Source organism: Jaculus jaculus, chromosome 1 (genome assembly GCF_020740685.1).
Source record: "Jaculus jaculus isolate mJacJac1 chromosome 1, mJacJac1.mat.Y.cur, whole genome shotgun sequence".
In the NCBI taxonomy this organism is placed as follows: Eukaryota; Metazoa; Chordata; class Mammalia; order Rodentia; family Dipodidae; genus Jaculus; species Jaculus jaculus.
In genome coordinates, this window is record NC_059102.1 from 316,316,155 (window position 1) to 316,337,327 (window position 21,173).

The window sequence follows — 21,173 nt, forward strand, 5'->3', positions numbered from 1 at the left end:
CAAATACATTCACACTCGGGCTTCCAAGTCCCCTCGGACCAGCTCATGAGCTCACCATGCTCTCGCAGGTATGAGAGCTGGTGGGCAGTAAAAGTAGAACCGAGGTTTATGTTCTCTCCGTGTGGACATTTTTCACCCTCTGGTCTCCAGCGCAGTGCTGAGGCACGCAGCTGGCAGGCCGCGGCTCTCTCGGCTCAAAAGCCCACCTCGGTCAACTCGTGCGGGGGAACACGGGCTCACTTAGACGGAGTACTCCGCTCCACGAAATCCATGCCTCCGGGCTTTGCGGACTAGCCGACCTGGGCACCGGAAGTCCCGCCTCCACGGGGGGGGTGGAAACGAGGCAGCCAATCACGAGAACAGCGGCGCTTCGGCGAGGCGGGCGACCGGAAGCCGCGCGCGGGCGGGGCTCCGTGCCGGAAGCGCCGGCTCCGCCGGGGCGGTTGGCGCTGTAGCTTGAGAGGGAGATGCCGGGTCCTCCCGAAGGCTAGCGACAGGAGACGATGAGCTGCGCCAATCACTGGGGCGCACGGCTGCTGAGCCTACGCGTGGCCCCCGCCGGCGTGTTCTGCGTGGCCTTCCTGGCCCGGGTGGCCTTGGTTTTCTACGGGGTCTTCCAGGACCGCACGCTGCTCGTGCGCTACACGGACATCGACTACCACGTGTTCACGGACGCGGCGCGCTTCGTCACGGAGGGCCGCTCCCCGTACGCCCGGGCCACGTACCGGTACAGCCCGCTGCTCAGCTGGCTCCTCACGCCCAACGTGTACGTGAGCGAGCTCTTCGGCAAGTTCCTGTTCATCAGCTGCGACCTCCTCACCGCCGCCCTGGCCTACCGCCTGCTGCTGCTCCGCGGGCTCGGGCGGCGCCGCGCGTGCGGCTACTGCGTCTTCTGGCTCCTGAACCCGCTGCCCATGGCCGTGTCCAGCCGAGGCAACGCCGACTCCGTCGTGGCCTCCCTGGTGCTCGGCGCCCTGTACCTCATCGAGAAGCGCCTGGTGGCGGCCGCCGCGCTCGTGTACGGCTTGGCGGTGCACATGAAGCTGTACCCCGTGACCTACATCCTCCCCATCGCCCTGCACCTGCCGCCCGAGCGCGCGCGCATGCGCGGCCGGGCCCCGGGCGCATCCGGGTATTCGTGGCCGGCGCGCCTCCGCGACTTGCTGAGCAGGCTGTGCCATCCGTCGGTGCTGCGCTTCGTGGCCGTGGCGGGGCTCACGTTCTCGGCCCTGAGCTTGGGTTTCTACTGTAAATACGGCTGGGAGTTCCTGGAGCACGCCTACCTCTATCACGTGACCCGGCGGGATATCCGGCACAACTTTTCCCCGTACTTCTACCTGCTGTACTTGACGGCCGAGAGCCCGGGGAGCCTCGCGCTGGGCCTCGCCGCCTTCCTGCCGCAGTGCCTGCTGCTCGCCGCCGTGTCCTTCGCCTACTACAGGGACCTCGTCTTCTGCTGTTTCCTTCACACGGCCATTTTCGTCACCTTCAACAAAGTCTGCACCTCCCAGTACTTCCTCTGGTACCTCTGCCTTCTGCCTGTCGTGATGCCCCTGGTGAGGATGCCCTGGAGAAGGGCCGTGGTGCTGCTCCTGCTCTGGTTCGTCGGGCAGGCGCTGTGGCTGGCCCCCGCCTATGCCCTGGAGTTCCAGGGGAAGAACACGTTTCTGCTCATTTGGTTGGCTGGGTTGTTCTTCCTGCTCATCAACTGTTCCATTCTGATTCAGATAATTTCCCACTACAAGGAGGAGCTCCCAGCAGAGAGACTCAAATATGACTGACGAAATGTTCTGGACCTTCTGCCACTTATATACGTTCTGATTATCTTGGATGGAGCACGAAAGAAAAAAAATATTTTTGGATTTTTTTTTTTCCTCCCTGAACAGTCTGGGTACTCTAATGAAGGTTCCCTTGTTCCAACAAATTCAGACCAGTGCTGCCTGCCTTATGAGTAAGGGGACCCGATAATCGAGGCCTACCTTTTAGAAAAATCTTAGGACTCATTTGTTTAGGATGCCATGAGAAAAAAAACTGAAAGGCCGATGAAACCATCAAAAGTTGAAAATTCCTGTGGAATTTTAGGACTATATGATCAATACCGGTATTGGTTCCGGTTATACTATGCCAGGGTCTTAAGCTGTGTCTTACTCCCCAATTTGTCTTCCTGTAGTTTTCCTGATAGCTGTGAAAATTCACAGTATTCATACATACAACCTTTTAAGATACAAAGTATTAAGTAATACTATGCTATGTTGGGAAAGTTTTGTATTAAATGTGGGGCTTGTTTTGTGATTTCGTTTTTCAGCACTTAGTCCCAGTGGTATCAAAGTACCATTTGGTTTTATACAAAAAAGGATTGAATTTAAATTTATCTATCTTTAGATGTGATTTTAAAAAAATCATTGAATACAAATTATAATGGGCACTTTAGCATATTTTAACCCTAAAAGTTTCTGATTGCTAAAAATTACTTTTTATCTAGACTTAATAGCTCTGAGGAAAAAAAGAAACACAACCCTATGAGCAAGCACTCTAAAAAATACATAAAAAAAAATATATATATATATATACACACACACACACAAAGTTAGGAGCCCCTTACATTTTATGATGCAGTAATATGAGTATGATTTTATGATCATGATTTTAAAAACTTAAGTAAATTCATTTTTTTCATTATTGAAAACTTCCATAATTATAGACAATAAACCATGATAATTCCCTCTCCCCTCACTTTCCCCTTCACAACTCCAGTCTCCATCATATCCTCTCCCTCTCTGAATCAGTTTTGTTTTTTAAATTTTGATGTCATCATCTTTTTTTTCGAGGTAGGGTCTCACTTTAGCACAGGCTGACCTGCAATTCACTCTATTTTCAGGGTGGTCTTGAACTCATGTCGATCCTTGTATTTATGCCTCCTGAGTGCTGGGATTAAAGGTATGCACCACCACACCCGGCTATCATCTTTTCCTCCTATTATGAGGGTCTTGTGTAGGTACTATACCAGGCACTATAAGACCATGGATATCTAGGCCATTTTGTTTCTGGAAGAGTGCATTGTAAGCAGTCCTAACCTGTCTTTGGTTCTTAAATTGTTCCCACCACCTTTTCCACAATGGATCCTGAGCCTTGTTTCAGTGCTGAGCACTCCTCTGTCACTTATTGGCATAAATTGTCTGGGGCTGGGGAGATGGCTTAGTGGTTAAGGCACTTGCCTGCGAAACCTCAGGACCTATGTTCTATCTCTCTCTAGATCCCATGTAAGCCAGATGTACAAAGGTGAGGCAAGCACAAGGTCGCACATGCCCACTAGGTGGTGCAACCATCTGGAGTTTAATTGCAGTGGCTGAGAACTTGGCTTATCAATTCTCTCTCATTTTTTAAAAATTTTTTTAAATAAACAAAAAGAGTATCTTTATTTCAGTACCTCCCAAATACTCAGAACAAGCAGCAGAACTGAAGAGGCACATCCCCCAGCATTAAACACTGTACAGGAGTTTCCAAACAGAAGAGAGACAAATTAATAGAAATAGTGGACAAACAGACTCTTCTAGGCAGATGCCTGGCCGGATCATTTCCAATGTTTCATTCATTCATCTTCAGTCTTCACACCTCACATTTCCTTTCCTGTATCCTCTGGATCCCCAGGAGCTACACAACCATACTAAGTATCTCCCATGAGAATGCCAAGAGAAGTCTTCATCTACTGATGCTTTGCTGTATCCATCACATTCCGCAGATAAAGGACTACATTTCTGCCTTGTTTTCTAAGCATAGCTCCTTTGTCTAGAATCTACCATGGCCATCTGGAATTGTGTGCTCTGGATAGAGCCTTGTGGCATTGACGCAGTGATTTGTCTTCACTTTGAATTCTCATTCTTTAAAAATAAATAAAATGGGTAAACTTTTTATCTAACATTAATCTAAAAAACAACTTAAAAGCAAAAGGCCTCCTCAGTGTTAGTATTCTTTATCCCAATCCAGCCCTAAATAAGTCTCCTAGGATAAAATGTCTATAGGACTGGACATAACTAAAAATTCTAATACTCCTGAGACTACATAGTGAATTCCAGGTCAGCCTGGGCTAGAGTGAGACCCTACCTCAAAAAGTCAAAAAAATAAATAAAACAATTCTATTACTGGCACCATTTCTTTGCTGGTTACCTTTTGGGACCTGGCATTAGAATAAGTGATTTTTCTTTTTTAAAAAAATTTATTTTTTTGACAGAGGGAGAGAAAGAGAGAATGGGCACACCAGGACCTCCAGCCACTGCAAACAAACTCCAGATGTATGCACCCCCTTGTGCATCAGGCTAATGGGGGTCCTGGGGAAGAGAACCTGGGTCCTTTGGCTTTTCAGGCAAATGCCTTAATCGCTAAGCCATCCCTCCAGCCCAGAATAAGTGATTTTTCATTGGCTGTTGCTTATCTTGAAAAAGGCAGCTAGTTGTTGACAACAGTGAGCTTATACTGTAATCCCATAGGACATACTAGATCTTATTTTGAAAGTTTTTAAATATCGTATTAAAAAATATATTGGATTAGTTTATGGCAGACAACAATAGCAGGTTGCAGGCCTGCGAGTCAAGGAACCTGGTAGCTGCTCAGTCCATGAAGCTGGATGCCTCAGCAGTCCCAATCTGTCACTGAAGGCCTGGGGGCTTCCTGGATAGCCACTGGTCTTCAGTCCACACTGGAAAGCTGAAAGCTTTTTTTTTTTTTTTTTAAATATTTATTTGAAAGAGACAGAAAGATAAGAGAGAGAATGGGTGTGTCAGGGCCTCTAGCCACTGCAAACGAACTCCAGACCCACGTGCCACCTTGTGCATCTGGCTTACATGGGTTCTGAACCTGGGAAATTAGGTTTTGTAGGCAAAGGTGCCTGAACTGCAAAGCCATCTCTCCAACCCCCAATTTTTAAAAATATTTTTATTTATTTGCAAGCAGAGAGAGAATGGGCACACCAGAACCTCCAAATGCTGCAGGCGAACTCCAGATGCATGCATCACTATGCATCTGACTTCACGTGGGTACTGGGGAATTGAACCAGGGTCATGAAGCTTGCAGGCAAGTGCCTTAACTGCTAAGCATTTTTCTCTAGCCTAAGATTTTCAATTTTTAATATTGTAAATATGACTTAAAGCAATTTCTATGTTTTAGATTATTCTCTTAAGACTTGTTTGTTTTTTTGAGGTAGGGTTTCACTCTAGCCCAGGCTGAGCTGGAATTTGCTATGTAGTTTCAGGGTGGCCTTGAACTCACAGTGATCCTCCTATCTCTGCCTCCCGAGTACTGGGATTAAAGATGTGCGCCACCATGCCCGGCTCTTAAGTCAATTTTACAATGTCAACACATTTCTGCTTGGAGCTTTGGAGGAAACTTTAATTCTACATTCTGCTTTCTGACAAATTTTTTTTTCATTTTCCTGTTGATAAGGTTTGAATTAAGGTCTTGGTGTAGGCTATACAAGTGTTCTACCACTGATCCATATCCCCAGCAGTTTTTTTTTTTAAATTTTTTATTTTGAGACAGGCTTGGCTTGAGTTCACTCTACCCCAGGCACACCTTGAATTTGTAATCCTCTTGCCTCAACCTCCCAATTAACTGGGTTTTAGGCCTACATTACCAGACATGACTTGTTTTTTTAAAGAATTCTTTTTATTAAATTATTAATTTAAAAGAGAATGGGCACACCAGGGTCTCTAGCCACTACAAACGAACTCCAGATGCATGCACCACCTGGCTTTACATGGGTACTGGGGAATGGCTTTGCAGGCAGGTGCCTTAACTGCTGAGCCATCTCTTCAGCCTTTATGTTCTTTCAGCGACAGTCTCCTATAGCTCAGATTGGTCTGGAACTTGCTCTGTAGCTGAGGATGACTTTGAGCTCCTTTATCCTCTTGCCTCCACCTCCGACGTCTTAGGCTTACAGGCCTTTGCTACCATGCCCAGCTCAGGAATTCTTTGCCAGTGTAAGTGTTTTAAGACCTGCAGAGGGGGCTGGAGAGATGGCTCAGCAATTAAAGCACTTGTCCATAAAGCCTAATGACCCAAGTTTGATTTACTAGTACCCACACAAAAGCCAGACGCACGAAGTGGTGCATGTGTCTGGCGTTTACTTGCAACAGCTGGAGACCCCAGTGCACCCATATTCTTTTTATTCTCTTTCTCTTTTTTTTCTCTCTCTCAAGGGCGGGTGTGGTGGTGCATGTTTTAATTCCAGCACTTGGGAGGCTGAGGTAGGAGGATCACTGTTGAGTTTGAAGTTAACCTGAGACTACATAGTGAATTCTAGGTTAGTCTGGGCTAGAGCAACACCCCACCTCGAAAAACAAAACAAAACAAAAAAAAGAGGATATTTTGCAGGTGATGTGCTATAAAACAGTTAGGGCTGGAGAGATGGCACACCAGTTTAGGATGCTTGCTTGGCGCCTGACAGCGGCCAGAGTTCAATTCCCCAGTACCCACATAAAGTCAGATGCACAAAGTGGATGCATCTGGAGTTTGTTTGCAGTGGCAAGAAGCCCTGGAACACCCATTCTCTCACTAAAAAAAGACACTTGGTTACTTAAAGAAATTTTTTTAGTTTTAAGGGATTTTTCTTTATGAGAGAGAGAATTGACATGCCAGAGCTTCAGCCACTGTAGCTGAACTCCAACTTTGTGCACCACCTTGGGCGCATGTGTGATTTTGCACAGTTGCTTCACCTTGTGTGTCTGGCTTACATGGGATCTGGAGGGTCAAGTATGGGTCTTTAGGCTTTGCAGGCAAGTGCCTTAACTGCTAAGCCATCTCTCCAGCCCATCTAAAAGGATTTTACTGTTGCTTTTCAGATTTGTCGCCTTTTCATTTATAATGCTTTTGGTTTCTTCCTTAGTCCTTGAACAACAGCTTAAAATTAGGTCGCACTTTGGCTTATTTCCTACATAATTCTTTTTATTCTTAAACCATCTGTGCTAGCTTCCAGTCACTGTAACAAATGCTTGATACACATCAGCTTATAAAGAGAAAAGGTTAGTCTTGGCCTATGGATTTAGAGATTTCAGTACGGCACTTCTTGGCTCTTGCTTTGGGTTTGTGACGAGGCAGCACGTCATGTGACGTGGAGCACACTGTTCACCTCATGGCCAGGCGCAGAAGAGAGAGACAGGGTCTCCCAGTTCTTTGAGAGCATGCCCCAACCCCTTAAAACCTCCCACAAACCTCTACCTGCTAAAGGTTCTATAGCTTCCCAGGTGTGCCCCAGGCTGGAGAGCAAGCTTCTAATGGGCCTTGGTGGGCACAATTCAGATGCATACTGAAGTGCCACCCCCTAAGATTGGTAACCCTTTTACAGATAAGCACTATGAGACTAAGAGAGATGGTTCTTAAGATTGTTTGTGCCCTAAGCAGAGAGTACTGAATACTTGTTTTCTTTTACAACTACTATTTTAGAAAGTTTTACTTATTTTCAAGCAGAGAGAGAGAGGGAGAGATGGACAGAGAGAATGGATGCCCCAGGGCCTCTTGACATGGCAAACGAACTCCAGATGCATGCGTGCATCTGGCTTTGTGAGGACTGGGCAATCGAATCTAGGCTGCCAGGCTTTGCAAGGAAGCACCTTTAACTGCTGAGCTATAACCAGCCTCTCTACTTAAAAAACATTTTTGTCTGCTATTAATTGTAATATGTTCCCTATCCCGGTCCCCATTTTCCTGTGGGCCCTCCTTGGTAGTTGTTTGGTGTTCACTGTGGGGTAATTAGGGCCTCTGTCTCTGGGGGGAGCTGTGTCTCAGGCTATTTCTTCCCACCTTGTGGCTCTGAAACTCTTCCTGCCCCTCTTCCACAACAGCCCCTGAGCTTTAGTGGGTATACCTATAAGTACTTTTTAAGTGTTTTCAAAATGTGGTCTTTAAAGCTCTCAAGATAAATATACTGGATTAGGATTACTGGTTTCGAGTTGAGTTTTGGTGGTGGTGGTGGTGGTGGTTTTTATTTTTGTTTTATTGAAATAGAGTCTCATGTATTCCAGACTATCTGAAACTTACTATGTCTTTGTAGCCAAGGCTGGCCTTGTGCTCCTTGTTCATCTTGACCACACCTAGGATTATAGGTGTGCTCAATCATGCCCATCTTGGATTGGGTTCATTAGAAAAGCTAATACTTTCCTTTTGCCCAGTCCAGCAAAATAATTCTTCCTTAAGAACAGATTTTAGGCCAGGCATAGTGGCGTACACATTTAATCCCAGCATTTGGGAGGCAGAGGTAGGAGGATTGCCAAGAATTCAAGGCTACCATGAGACTACATAGTGAATTCCAAGTCATCCTGAGCTAACATGAAAAACAAAACAAAACAACAACAAAAAACAAAAAAACAACAAAAAAAACCCCCCAAACCCCAGATTTTAGTTACTGACTTCTCACCATCTGGATTTTATAAGTGATATGTTGTTTCACATATTGTGTAGAACTTGTCCTTTCATAAGTTGATTTAGGGCTGAATATATTGAGTTTTTTTCAACATCAGCTGTTTTTTGCCTTACCACCCAAATCCTCTCACCATCTGTGCTATGAGTTATGAGTAAAAAACTAATAAATTTTGACTGGGATGCTCTCTAAATACAATCTCTCAAATACAATCTCATATCTCACCCATCATTAGCCACAAAACCACTACTTAAGTTCAGCAATTAACATTTTGCCATATTTGCTTTAAATATGCTATTTTTAATGTATATTTTTCCAAAATGTGTGATTTTGAAAATAGAGAACTTCACCACTGTATACATTAGCATTCATCTCCTAATCAGTCTTCGCTGGGCATGGTGATAGTTCTAGCACTTAGGAGGTAGAAAGGAGGAGGAGGATAAGAGTTCAAAACCATCCTTGACTACATAGCACATTAGAGGCCAGCCTGGGCTTCATGAGATATTTCTTAAAAAACAAGAAAAGAGCTGGAGGCATGGCTTAGCAGTTAAGGTGCTTGCCTGCAAAGCTTAAGGACCCAGGTTCAATACCCCAGTACCCATGTAAGCCAGATACATAAAGTGACTGCATGCTTCTGGAGTTTATTTGCAGTGGTTAGAGGCCCTGGCACGTTCATTCTGTCTGTCTCCTATCTCTCTGCTTGCAAATAAATATAAAAATTTTTTTTCTTATAAAATTCCTACACTGTTTTGCATTATATATATTTTAAAATATTTATTTATTTGAGAGGAAGAGTGTGTGTATATGGATGCGCCAGGGCCTCCCACCACTGCAAACATGAACTCCAGATGCATGCGACACTTTGTGCATTTTTTGTTTGTTTTTATGAGAGAGAGAGAAATTTGGCATACTCGGGCCTCTAGCCACTGCAGTCAAACTCCAGACTTGTGCACTACCTGTGCATGTGCGTCACCTTGGCGCCTGACTTACATGGGTTTTGGGGAGTCAAACCTGGGTCTTTAGGTTACGCAGGCAAGCACCTCAATGGCTGAGCCATTTCTCCAGCCCTCAATAAATATTTTGTGTGCAATCCTTTCTATTTCCTAGGACAATACAAGGTGTTGGGCCGGAGAGATGGCTTAGCCGTTAAAGCGCTTGCCTGCAATGCCTAAGGACTCATGTTGGATCTCTCTCTAGATCTCACGTAAGCCAGATGCACAAAGGCGAGGCAAGCACAAGGTCGCACATGCCCACCAGGTGGTGCAAGTGTCTGGAGTTCAATTTCAGTGGCTGAGGCTCTGGCGTGCCAGTTCTCTCTTTCCCTGTCTCTCTCTCTCTTTCTAGAAAAAAAAAAAAACACAAAAAATGAGGTGTTAATCCTTGTGTTTTATCTGATGTTTTGTAGGTAAGAGATTATACGTATTGGGAATCTGTGTGTGTGTAGAGTATGTGCACGGTGTGTGCAGATGTGTACACACCATGTATGCATGTGTGCTGAAGTGAGAGGAGAGAGCATCAGGTGACCTCTTTTTCACTCAGCCACCTGAGGCCTTGAGTCTCATTCAATCCAGAGCTACGGTTTTGGCTGTTTTGTTTATTTATTTATTGTTGTCAACAAGTCCACCATTCTCTAGTCTCCACCCCTCAAAGGACTGGGATTGCAGGTACATGTGGCCACACCCAGCTGTTTATGTGGATGCTGGGGACTAAAATTCCGGTGGGCTGAAGCACTTTCAGGTCCTTATGCAAGCACTCTTAACCACTGAGCTATCTCCCCAGCAAAAAATGTTTCTTTTTAGCGTGTGTGTGTGTGTGTGTGTGTGTGTGTGTGTGTGTGTTGCACAGAGATAAACTTTCTGGTCAGTCCTCTTCCTCCTTATTGGAGACAAGGTCTCTACTTGTTCACTGCTCCTATCCTGAGCTTCTGGGAGTTTCTCCTGTCTCCTCCTCCTCCTCCTCAGTGAAGGCACACTGGATGGCAGAAGTCCTCCACAGCTTCCAGCTTTTGTGTGGGGGTCTGGGAATCCGAATCCAAGTACGCGGAGTTGTGCAGGAAGTGCTTTAGCCAATGAGCTTCAAACTCCCAGCCCCATGTGGGGATCTGAACATCCATCCTCCCTGCCCTCAACGGCAATAGTTGATTTAACTGCTTTTATATCATGATGATGGTAAGTTCCTCACGATTAATCAATTTAGGGCACTTATTCTGCCTCTTAACAGTTTAATTTTCACGGCAGCGTGTCAAGTTAGAGTTTGCACTGTAATTTATAGATGAGCAAAGTGGCTTAAAGATTAAATGCCTTGCTGACAATAAGTGGCAGAGCTGCAATTTTTGAGTGAGTTCTGACTATAATGGCACGCTCTTTCCATTGTGTTATGTTTTAGATTTCTCCAGAGTACCCAGGCTCAGCAGATGAAGACTGTTGTAAAATATATGAAACTCAGCTCTGGTAGATGTTTTGCCAATTCACTTGACATTCCTAATGTGTCAAAGTAGTTGTAGAAAGGGCAGCTCTTCAGCTGTACTAGAGTTTGTACTATTTTTTTTTTTTTTTTTTTTTTTTTTAGCTCAGGCTGACCTAGAATTCACTCTGTAGTTCCAGGCTGGTCCTGAACTCATGGTGATCCTCCTAGCTCTGCCTCCCAAGTGCTGGGATTAAATGCGTGTGCTATCATGCCCAGTTGAGTAAGTCATTTATTTAGTTATTTATTTTTAAGGTAGGATCTCAGTCTAGCCCAAGCTAACCTAGAATCCACTGTGAAGTCTCAGGGTGAACTTGAACTCATGGAAATCTTTCTAGCTTTGCCTTCTCAAGTGCTGGGATTAAAGGCATGTGCCACCACCCCTAGTGTTCATTCTTAAACATTCTTTTTAGTGAATCCAGACCTCCTACATCCAACCCTCCTCTCACTAAATTATGTATTTTCTTTGTTACTACCCACTTCATGATGCCCTTTCCCTCCACTGGACTAAGAAGTCAACTTAATGAACCATTCTTAGCCCAGTTATTTGTAATTCAAAATGTGAGTAGCATGTGACTGTAATTTCAAGAGCTTATTATTAAATTATTTCTCTGCAGTGTTTGTGTATTCATGTAGTTAAAAGTATGTGCAATCATATAGTTAAAAAATGCCCCAAACTGGGTGTGGTGGCGCATGCCTTTAATCCTAGCACTCAGGAGGCAAAGGTAGGAGGATCATCTGAGTTTAAGGTCAGCCTGAGACATAGTGAATTCCTGGGCTAGAGTGAAACCCTACCTCGAAAACCCCCAAAAAATAAAAATAAAAAAGTCCATTTCTAAAACTGTTTCTTTTGATCTTGATCTGTTCTTTTAAACATATTTTATTTATTTGCAAGCAGAGAAAGAGAGACAGTGTGTGTGAAGAAACAAATGGGCACCCCAGGGCTTGTAGTCTCTGCAAACAACTCCAGACACATGGGCCACTTTGTACATCTGGCTTTACATGTATACTGGGGAATCGAACCCAGGTAATTGGGCTTTGCAGGCAAGCGCCTTAACTGCTGAGCCATCCCTCCAGCTCACTCTGTTCTTTTTTTTTTTTTTTTTTTAAGATAGTAAGTTCTTGCATATGAAAACCTACAGACTTTCAGGCTTGACAGATTTGTACTTCTGTACTCCTGCCATATGTAAGCTGATTCTCAGCAGTGAAGGTTTGGGTTATGCCCCCCAATTGCATAGCACTTCTTTTATCCATTGTGTTGCGAGGTCATTCAAAGGTTGATGTTCTGTAAGTGGAAGCCCACACCTTCTGCCTAGGTGAGAAGCTTCACAATGGTATAAGCATTTGTTCAGCCCTGCCCTAGGAGAACCATTCATCTAGTCAAAACAGGCATTCATATTCATCATCCTGAATAAAAGGCAGACTGAATGGGAACATTTCTAGCTGCTCAGACACTCTGCTAATTGCTGTGTCTGCTATAAAAAATGAAATGACACTTATAGTGACTATTTAACATAATTTGGAGAATGAATATTTTAAGTTCAGTTCATTTCACAAAGGAAAATTTTAGCCTTCTTTGCTCTCCATTCTTTTGGCAATTATTTATAGATCCCTGCCACGTGTCAGCTCCTATAATTGATGAATCAAAGACTGTGCTTTTGAGGAGTTAGCAGCAACGGAAACATCCCACAATTCAAATGTTCTATGAGACCCCACTTGGTTCCATGAAAGATTGTGATTTGTAAAATAGAGGTGTTGAGCAGATCAGTAGAGTATGTTACTAAGCTTATAGAAAATTCAGCTCAGAAATAAATGCCTTTCCAAAGCCAATGGATTGGTTGAGAAGGAAGGCCAGAGTTGGACTTTAGCACTTCTGATTCCAATTCTTTATTTTGCATATCTTTCTTCATGCTACATGAAGAGGGCTGATTACATAAGAAAACTTCACTTATTTAGTAAATGTCATTCATTTACCAAACATTTACTACAAAGTTGTGAGTATCTTGTATGTGCCATGATTGTTTTAAGTGCTGGAGGAGCAGCCACGAGGCAAAGAAGAAGAAGATCCATGATGGTGATGATGTCATAACGAACAACAAGGTAAGCTGGAGGAGAAGAGAACGGTGGTGGAGAATGGGCGAGCGCAAAGAAGCAGAGAACGGTGGTAGTGAGTGCTGTGTTGGATTAAGTGGTTAGGGAAGGCGGGTTAACTTTCTGCACTATAACAAATACCAGAGATAGTCAACTTAGAAAAAGTTTATTTTGACTCACAGTTTTTATTTATTTATTTATTTATTTATTTATTTGAGAGCGACAGACACAGAGAGAAAGGCAGAGAGAGAGAGAGAGAATGGGCACGCCAGGACCTCCAGCCACTGCAAACGAACTCCAGACGCGTGCGCCCCCTTGTGCATCTGGCTAACGTGGGTCCTGGGGAATCAAGCCTTGAACCGGGGTCCTTAGGCTTCACAGGCAAGCGCTTAATGGCTAAGCCATCTCTCCAGCCCTGACTCACAGTTTTGAAGCTTTTTGCTTCCACGCTCTTCCAAATGTGGCCAGCTACCTCAAGCTCCTGCCATCATGTCTTCTCTGCCATGAAGGACTGGCTAACCTCGCATTGAAAACGGAAATAAGCCCTTCCTCCCTTAAAATGATTTTTGTCAGGTATTTTGTCCCAGCAAGTGCTGCTACCCACTGAGCCATCTCCCCGGCCCATTTATTTTCCTTTAACTTTGGATAAATTCTGGGGCCCTTTTTCTTTTTAGTTTTTGCTTTTTGAGACTTCTTAGAAGTGATTAGTTGTGGGGCTGAAGAGATGACTCAGCAGTCAAAGGCACTTGCTTGCAAAGCCTGATGGGCCAGGTTTGATTCCCCAGTACCCATGTCAAGCTGGATGCACTAAGTGACGTGCCTCCCTCTCTGTCTCTCTCTCAGATAAATGAAATATCAAAACAAGCAGTGGTTAGTTGTATCTTTACTAATTCTTTGCTCACATGACTTCTTTTGATCTGGCTCTTGTTCGTATCTCCTGGCTCATTCTCTACCTGATCCTATCCTCCAGTCATACCAAATTCTACCATCCCCTCGTGCTTTTACACCCACTGTTCCTTGGCTAAATGCTTTCTCCTTCCCTGTCTCTGTCACCAGCTTCTGTTCCGTTCAAGGTGACCTTTGTGAAACCTCCTGGGATAGAGCACCTCTGTTACACAGCACAGGTCACCCTGCACCGCTGTCCCGTGGGTCTGACATTGCCAGCTAGGCCAAGAGCGCCCTAAGGACAGGGGTTAGTTGTTTCTCACTGATCTATTTTCCAGGGGCTCCACAGGCCCAAGCAGAGACAGGCGGGAGTAACTGACAGCTCCAAGCGGCCGAGTATTTCACCCACGCTTCCAGGTTTGTTGAATTGAGTTATTTATACATGAGTCTGTCAAGTGGGAGCTGGGGATAGTGGACTTCTCTGCACAGTGCCCATGGTGGCAGCTGTGAGAAAGAAAAGAAAGCAGTTTTCTCACTGCCTGTCATTTCTAAATGCCATCAGCATCCACCTAATTTTCCAAGCTAGGAGTTTATAATCACTTCTTTACTTGCTACCCGCCCCTAATTAATCAGTCACTAAATCTTGTCAGTTCTACCCTTTAATGTCCCCAGAGCCAGCTGGCATCATGCCATTGTTATTGCCAATTTGACAGGGCAGGCCCTCATTATCTCTCATCTGGAATCGATAGCTCTGACTGGTCTTCCTGCTCCCCATCTCTCGCCCTTCATTCACCTTTCATCTGTCCTGCCCACTGCCACCACCGCGCGTCCCAGAGCGCATCTGGTCACGTCACTGTTTTGATGCAAACATCCTAGGAGGCTTCATGACCTGCAAGAAGTCCAAAAACCTTAGCACCTTCTGTCCTTCACCACTCTTCCCTACTCTGGCGGAGATAATGCACTTCCCTGAAATGACCACAACGTGAAGCCCTTGCCTATGCCATTTCTCTGCCTATGTGCTGGCTTGTCTCAGGCCTTCAGATCACCTGCCACCCATTTTCCAAGACCCCACTCACAAGCCTCTGCTAAGAGTGACGTAAGGCAGGGGCTAGGGAGATGGTGCAGTGGCTAAGAGCACCTGCTGCTCAATCACACGGCCCGGAGGGCCCAAGACTGCGGGAGACCTCCCAGACAGCTGGGTGTGGCCAGCAGCCCTGCGGGAGCAGAGACCAGAAAACTGCTGGGGCTTGCTGATTGGCAAAAATCAAAATCAAAACAAAACAAAAAACAAACAAACAAACAAAAAAAAACAGGGCTGGAGAGATGGCTTAGTGGTTAAGCACTTGCCTGTGAAGCCTAAGGACCCTGGTTCAAGGCTTGATTCCCCAGTACCCTCATAAACCAGATGCACAAGGTGGTGCATACATCTGGCATTCATTTGCAGTGGCTGGAGGCCTTGGTGCACCCATTCTCTCTTTCTCTACCATTTTTTTTTCTCTCTCTCTTAAATTAAAAAAAAAAAAGTCTGTTCTGAGTTGAGTGAGATTCTGTCTGAAAGGAACAGGCAGATGAGCCACCCTTGTACAGACAGAACAGATTCATCTCCACATACACGTGGACAGACTGTGTCCACATGACTGCCCCCCCCCCCCACATACAGACATACACACAGAGCTATCCAAGGTGGGCTTGTGGAGAGAGAAGGTTAAAGATCGAGGAAGAAGCATAGGCGTAGAGTTGTAAATTGGATAATCTCTGTTATATGGTGCTTGCCCTCTTGATGCACCATTGTATTACATTTCTCCCAGAGTTGGTTGGCCCCTGGAGGAAAACTTTTTTTGTGTTTATATCCTTAGCACACGGCATAAGCGCTCACTGTTTGTTACTAAGCACAGTGGGGGGCGGTGGGACCAAATGTTTTTGAGAACCATTTGTGAGCCTATATGCTCTTTACACATCCTCTAATTTGATTTAATCCACCAAATACTTTTGAAATAAATACTACTTGTTGACAGCAAAATAGGTTCAGAGGGGATAGCTACTATCTCACCCCATGATTACGGGCACTCCGTGATTGAGGCAGTTTTGCCCCCTTGCTGAGCACAGTTGGCAACATCTGGAGTTTGGTGCTGGCTTCTAGTGGGTGCAGGTCAGGTACACCCAATAAACACCCCGCAGAGCAAACAGAAGCCCCCCAGCAAAGGACTGCCTTGCCAGAAATGCCAGTCCTGCCAGGCTGCAGTGTTGCAGTCTGTTGGCTCTGCCGTAGCGAAAGCTGAAAGTGGGCTTGGTGGCACCCGCTTTATCCCAGCACGGGGAAGGCAGGAGGATCACTGCGAGTTTGAGGCAGGCCAGCTGGAGATACATAGTGTGGTGGTTTGATTCAGGTGTCCCCCATAAACTTAGGTGTTCTGAATGCTAGGTTCCCAGCTGATGGATATTTGGGAATTAGTGCCTCCTGGAGGGAGTGTATTGTTGGGGGTGGGCTTATGGGCTTTATAGCCAGTTTCCCCTTGCCTGTGTTTGGCACACCCTCCTGTTGCTGTGGTCCACCTTATGTTGGCCAGGGGGTGATGTCCACCCTCTGCTCATGCCATCGTTTTTCCCTGCCATCGTGGAGCTTCCCCTGGAGCCTGTAAGCCAAAATAAATCTCTTTTTCCCAGAAGCTGCTCTTGGTTGGGTGATTTCTACCAGCAATGTGACCTGGACTGCAACACATAGTAAATATTAATTCCAGGTCAGCCTGGGCTAGAGCGAGACCCTACCTGGTGGGTTGGGGGATGAAGAGAAAGAAAGAAAAGAAATGCTGATACTGAATGGTTATAAACTACAGAGGTTTGAGGTAGGGTCTCGCTCTAGCCCAGGCTGACCTGGAATTCACTATGGAGTCTCAGGCTGGCCTCAAACTCATGACGATCCTCCTGCCTCTGTCTCCTGAGTGCTGGGATTAAAGGCGTGCACCACCATGCCTGGCTTCAGAGGTTTATTCTTCACAGCTCTGCTGGCTGGGAAGTCCACTGCAAAGATGTGCTGGCAGGTTGGGCGACTGCCCAGAACCAGTTCTCTGGTTCACTGTGTCCTCATGGGGCAGAAGCGGTGAGGGAGCCTCTTGGAGAAGTACACTAATCCCCTTCGTGGGGCCTCATCTCTCAACCTGATCACTTTCCAAAGGCACCAATACCTAATACTATCCCCTTGCATGCTAGGTTTCAACATGTGAGTTTGGGGGACACACACATGTTTAGCCATTGATTGAAAAACTACTCTATACCATATTGACACTAATGAAAAGCAAGTAGTCAAATAAAATCACTGTATCCACTATAGGGTCTAAGGAAAAAGGCGATTCTGTCCAGTTTCTGATCTGCCTACAGTTTTTTTTTAAAATTCTTGTTTATTTTTATTTATTTATTTGAGAGACAGAGAGAAAAAGGCAGATAGAGAGAAAATGGGTGCGCCAGGGCCTCCAGTCACTGAAGATGAACTCCAGATGCATGCACCACCTTGTGCATCTGGCTAACATGGGTCCTGGGGAACTGAGCCTCAAACCTGAGTCCTTAGGCTTCACAGGCAAGTGCTTAACAGCTAAGCCATCTCTCCAGCCCTGCCTCCAGTTTTATGGTGTTTATTTTTCTTTTACACTTTATTCACCCAGTCTTTCATCTTTCCATCTTCTCCTTATCTTTTTCTTTCTTTCTTTTTTCTCTGTAGACTCTAATTTCGATTGGAGAAGGCAGTACCAAAAGCTCCAACGTTTTCAAATCCCTTTTCTAATTAGAAGGTAGAGATAGCATATACAAAGCTGCAGGTTCCAAATTGACATCTCTAGCATCTGGGACTGAAGCCAAAGATGGCACCCTCTGAAAATGACAACAAAAAGTAAATGAGATTAATCACTGTGACAATCCTCCCAGGAAATAACTCACCTGAGAAATTCTTGGGAAGTGCACTACTGATAGGCTGCTTTCAAAGTCCAGCTGGGACGTAGGATGCCTTCCCGTCAAGGAAAGCACTGCAAATGTAATGTGTGTGAGCTAAACTGTAATCTAGGAAATCATAACGTGTTTGTCCTGGGGAAGTGTTCTAATGGAGGAAGCTGCTAATGACTTCTAAGTGTGACTGCCTGTAATTGTTGGGAGGTTTCGGGTCTCTTTCAGCATAATAAAGAAGGAGGGAACTAGGTTTGTTCCTAGCAGCAGAGCTACGCATAGGGGAGTCATTACTAGAGAAGGGTGTTGGTGTGTGTATGTGCATGCATGTGCGTGCATGCGAACATTTGTGTATGTGTTATAGGGATGGCAGGTGGTCACAGAAGTGCAATCCCTGAGATTATGGGTTGACTGTTGTTTGCTTCTCCCACTGAAATCCATGTATTGGGGCCTTGGTGGTGGAAGATGATGGAGCCTTTAAGAGATGAAGCCTAGGGGAGTACCTTAGGTCTTTGGGGAGCATGCGTTTGGGAGGGACTTTGGGACCATCTCTGGCTTTCACTGTATGTCTCTGCATGACCCATCGCTGCCACGAGGATCCTTACCACAGCCGAGCCAATGTCAATGCAATGCAAAGTTAAATAAGCCTCTTTTCTTTATAAAGTTAGTTTGCCGCAAGTATTCTGTTATCATAACAAAAATGGACAAATACACCAGGTGATGGGATTCTTAATGAGAAGCCCAAGCACTGTGGTTGTATGCAAAATTTTATGTGCACAGGAACACATTTTACCCTTTAGGAAAACGTGGCATTCATGCTCTGGTGATAAGACGCAGCTACTGGGGACAATGAAAGAAAACACGGGAAAGACGCACATATGAGCTCCTCCTAGGAGAGAGAAGATGCCTTTTTAGAGCTTAGATTTATAGATTGTGCATACATAGAGCCCCTTTATGTACATGGGTAAAGTTCCCAATTCTCTCACAAAAACTGTGAGCGAGTAGAAAGACGATCAATGAGCAAGCAGGAAGAAAGGAGGGGTGTCCTGCCGAAAAGTGCAGGAGGCTCTGAGAGCATGTGGAGGGGACATAGTGTATGTTCACGCACATGGAACACACGCTCACATGCTCATACTAAGTTACCCGACATATGCCAACATTCATGCTGAGTGCGGTGTCCACACATGGTCTGGTGTAGCCAATGATGCTCAGCTCTAGGAAGTCAATTAGGTAATTAAGATTGGGCTGTTTGTAAGTTCTTATAGATTGCAAGTTACAGAAACCAACTTTAGCTAAACAACTTATTTAAAGAATACTGGCTGGAGAGATGGCTTAGCAGTCTAGGCGCTTGCCTGCAAAGCCAAAAGACCCTGGTTCGACTCCCCAGGACCTACATAAGCCAGATGCACAAGAGGGCATATGCATCTGGAGTTTGTTTGCAGTGGCTGGAGGCCCTGGTGCACCCATTCTCATTCTCATTCTCTTTCTCTCTCTCTCTCTCTCTACCTGCCTATTTCTGTATCTCTCTCTCTCTGAAATAGATAAAAATAAATTTTTTTTCATTTTTTTTGCATCTTTAATTTTTATTTATTTATTTATTTATTTATTTATTTATTTATTTATTTGAGAGTGACAGACACAGAGAGAAAGACAGATAGAGGGAGAGAGAGAGAATGGGCGCGCCAGGGCTTCCAGCCTCTGCAAACGAACTCCAGACGTGTGCGCCCCCTTGTGCATCTGGCTAACGTGGGACCTGGGGAACTGAGCCTCGAACCGGGGTCCTTAGGCTTCACAGGCAAGCACTTAACCGCTAAGCCATCTCTCCAGCCCTAAAAATAAAATATTTTAAAGAAGAATACTGGCTAGTTTATCACCCTCTACAAAACGACGTAAACAAGGACAGTCTGTGGACTTCCACAGCCGATGACGAGCTCCAGTGACCCCCAATGTATAGAGTTCTGTCTTTAGATTTTAATTTTAGAGAATGAAGTTAACTGTTGGGATCAGTCCCAGAGGAGAACAGCTCACAAGCCAAGGTATTGTCTCAGTCGTTGATCATGCTCATTATCATTATTGATTTTGAACACATGTCCTATCTTGAGAATAGTGGGAGACTAGTATCCAAGCGCCCAAACCTTCTGATTGCCAGCCACACACTGCATGCTCTCGATGCACGTTCTTTTTAAATATTTATTTATTTGCACGTAGACAGAGATAGAGAGAGAGGGAGGGAGAGAGAATGGGTATACCAGGGCCTCTAGCCATTGCAAACAAAGTCCAGCTGAGTGTGCCATTTTATGCAATTGGCTTTACGTGAGTCCTGGGGAATCAAACCCAGGTCATTAGGCTTTGCAGGCAAGCTCCTTAACCACTGAGCAATCTTTCCAGCCCTTGATATACTTTCTTAATTTCTACAATTTCAAGACCAAACAGTGGTCACTTGTACTTCTTTTGAGAACTGTCAGTCCAGTCCATCTTTCCACTTACTGATTGGGTCATGTGTTCTTTTGGTGTTTAATTCTTTTGAGTTCTTTGTAAAAAGGTATGCATCTAATGAGTACATGAAGAAATGTCCGCCATCCTTAGCCATCAGGGAAATCAAATCAAAACTGATGGGAACTTTACTAGATATCCCAGAATGACTGCCACCAAGAAAACAAACAAAACAAACGTAGGTGAGGACATGAGCAGAAAGGGACTCCTACACTGCCAGTGGGAATGTTTATTAGTCCACTCACCATGGAAATCATAGGATATTTCTCTCAAAGACTAAAAATAGAGCGATCAAATAATCAGCTGTTCTCTTCCTTGGTGTGTGCCCAAAGGAATCAAAGCCAGCGAACAACAGAGCTCCCTGCACTCGGTTATCACAGTGCTATTCACAGTCACCAGGTTGTGGAATCAGTGGAGGTGTCCACCAGCAGATGACTAGTGTACCTTTCCAGAGCTATACAGGATCTTGTTCTCCCTCCCTCCCTCCCTACCTCTCTCTCTCTCCCTCTCTCTCTCTCTCTCTCTGGAGTTTTACTGAGTCTTAAAGAGGATGGAATCATGGCATCATGCTATAATGCTGTCAGCAGGAAAATGGATGGAGCTGGATCTCACCACATTAAATGAAAGAAGCCAGATTTAGAAACACAAATATTGCATGTTTTCTGAAATCTTGATTTTTAAAGTGCACTATTAGGGAAGAAAAATGGAAGAGGAGGTGAATGGAAGGAAATTTAAGGTGGCGGAGTAACTATGGTAAAAGTATATTATACACATGTATGAAAATGCCATTGGAACCTATTATTTTGTTCAATTAACATATGGTAAAAACCCTAACTAAAAGTAGCATAGGGCTGGAGGGTAGACCTTTAGACAGAGGAAATGGAATGCGTTAGCCTTTAGGGAG

At 45.0% G+C, this 21,173-nt stretch overlaps 1 protein-coding gene across 1 annotated transcript; it reads left to right on the forward strand.

Annotated features, from left to right (window-relative positions):
• The first annotated feature begins 412 nt into the window (after positions 1–412).
• On the forward strand, positions 413–2,292 carry Pigm (phosphatidylinositol glycan anchor biosynthesis class M). The gene has a single exon (XM_004671107.2). The coding sequence runs from the start codon at positions 504–506 to the stop codon at positions 1,779–1,781; it is 1,278 nt and encodes a 425-aa protein (XP_004671164.2). The 5' UTR covers positions 413–503; the 3' UTR covers positions 1,782–2,292.
• The last annotated feature ends 18,881 nt before the right edge of the window (positions 2,293–21,173 follow it).

What these genes read in the sequence shown, in the direction of transcription:
- Pigm (XM_004671107.2), top strand. Translation starts at nt 504, where the DNA reads ATGAGCTGCGCCAATCACTGGGGCGCACGGCTGCTGAGCCTACGCGTG.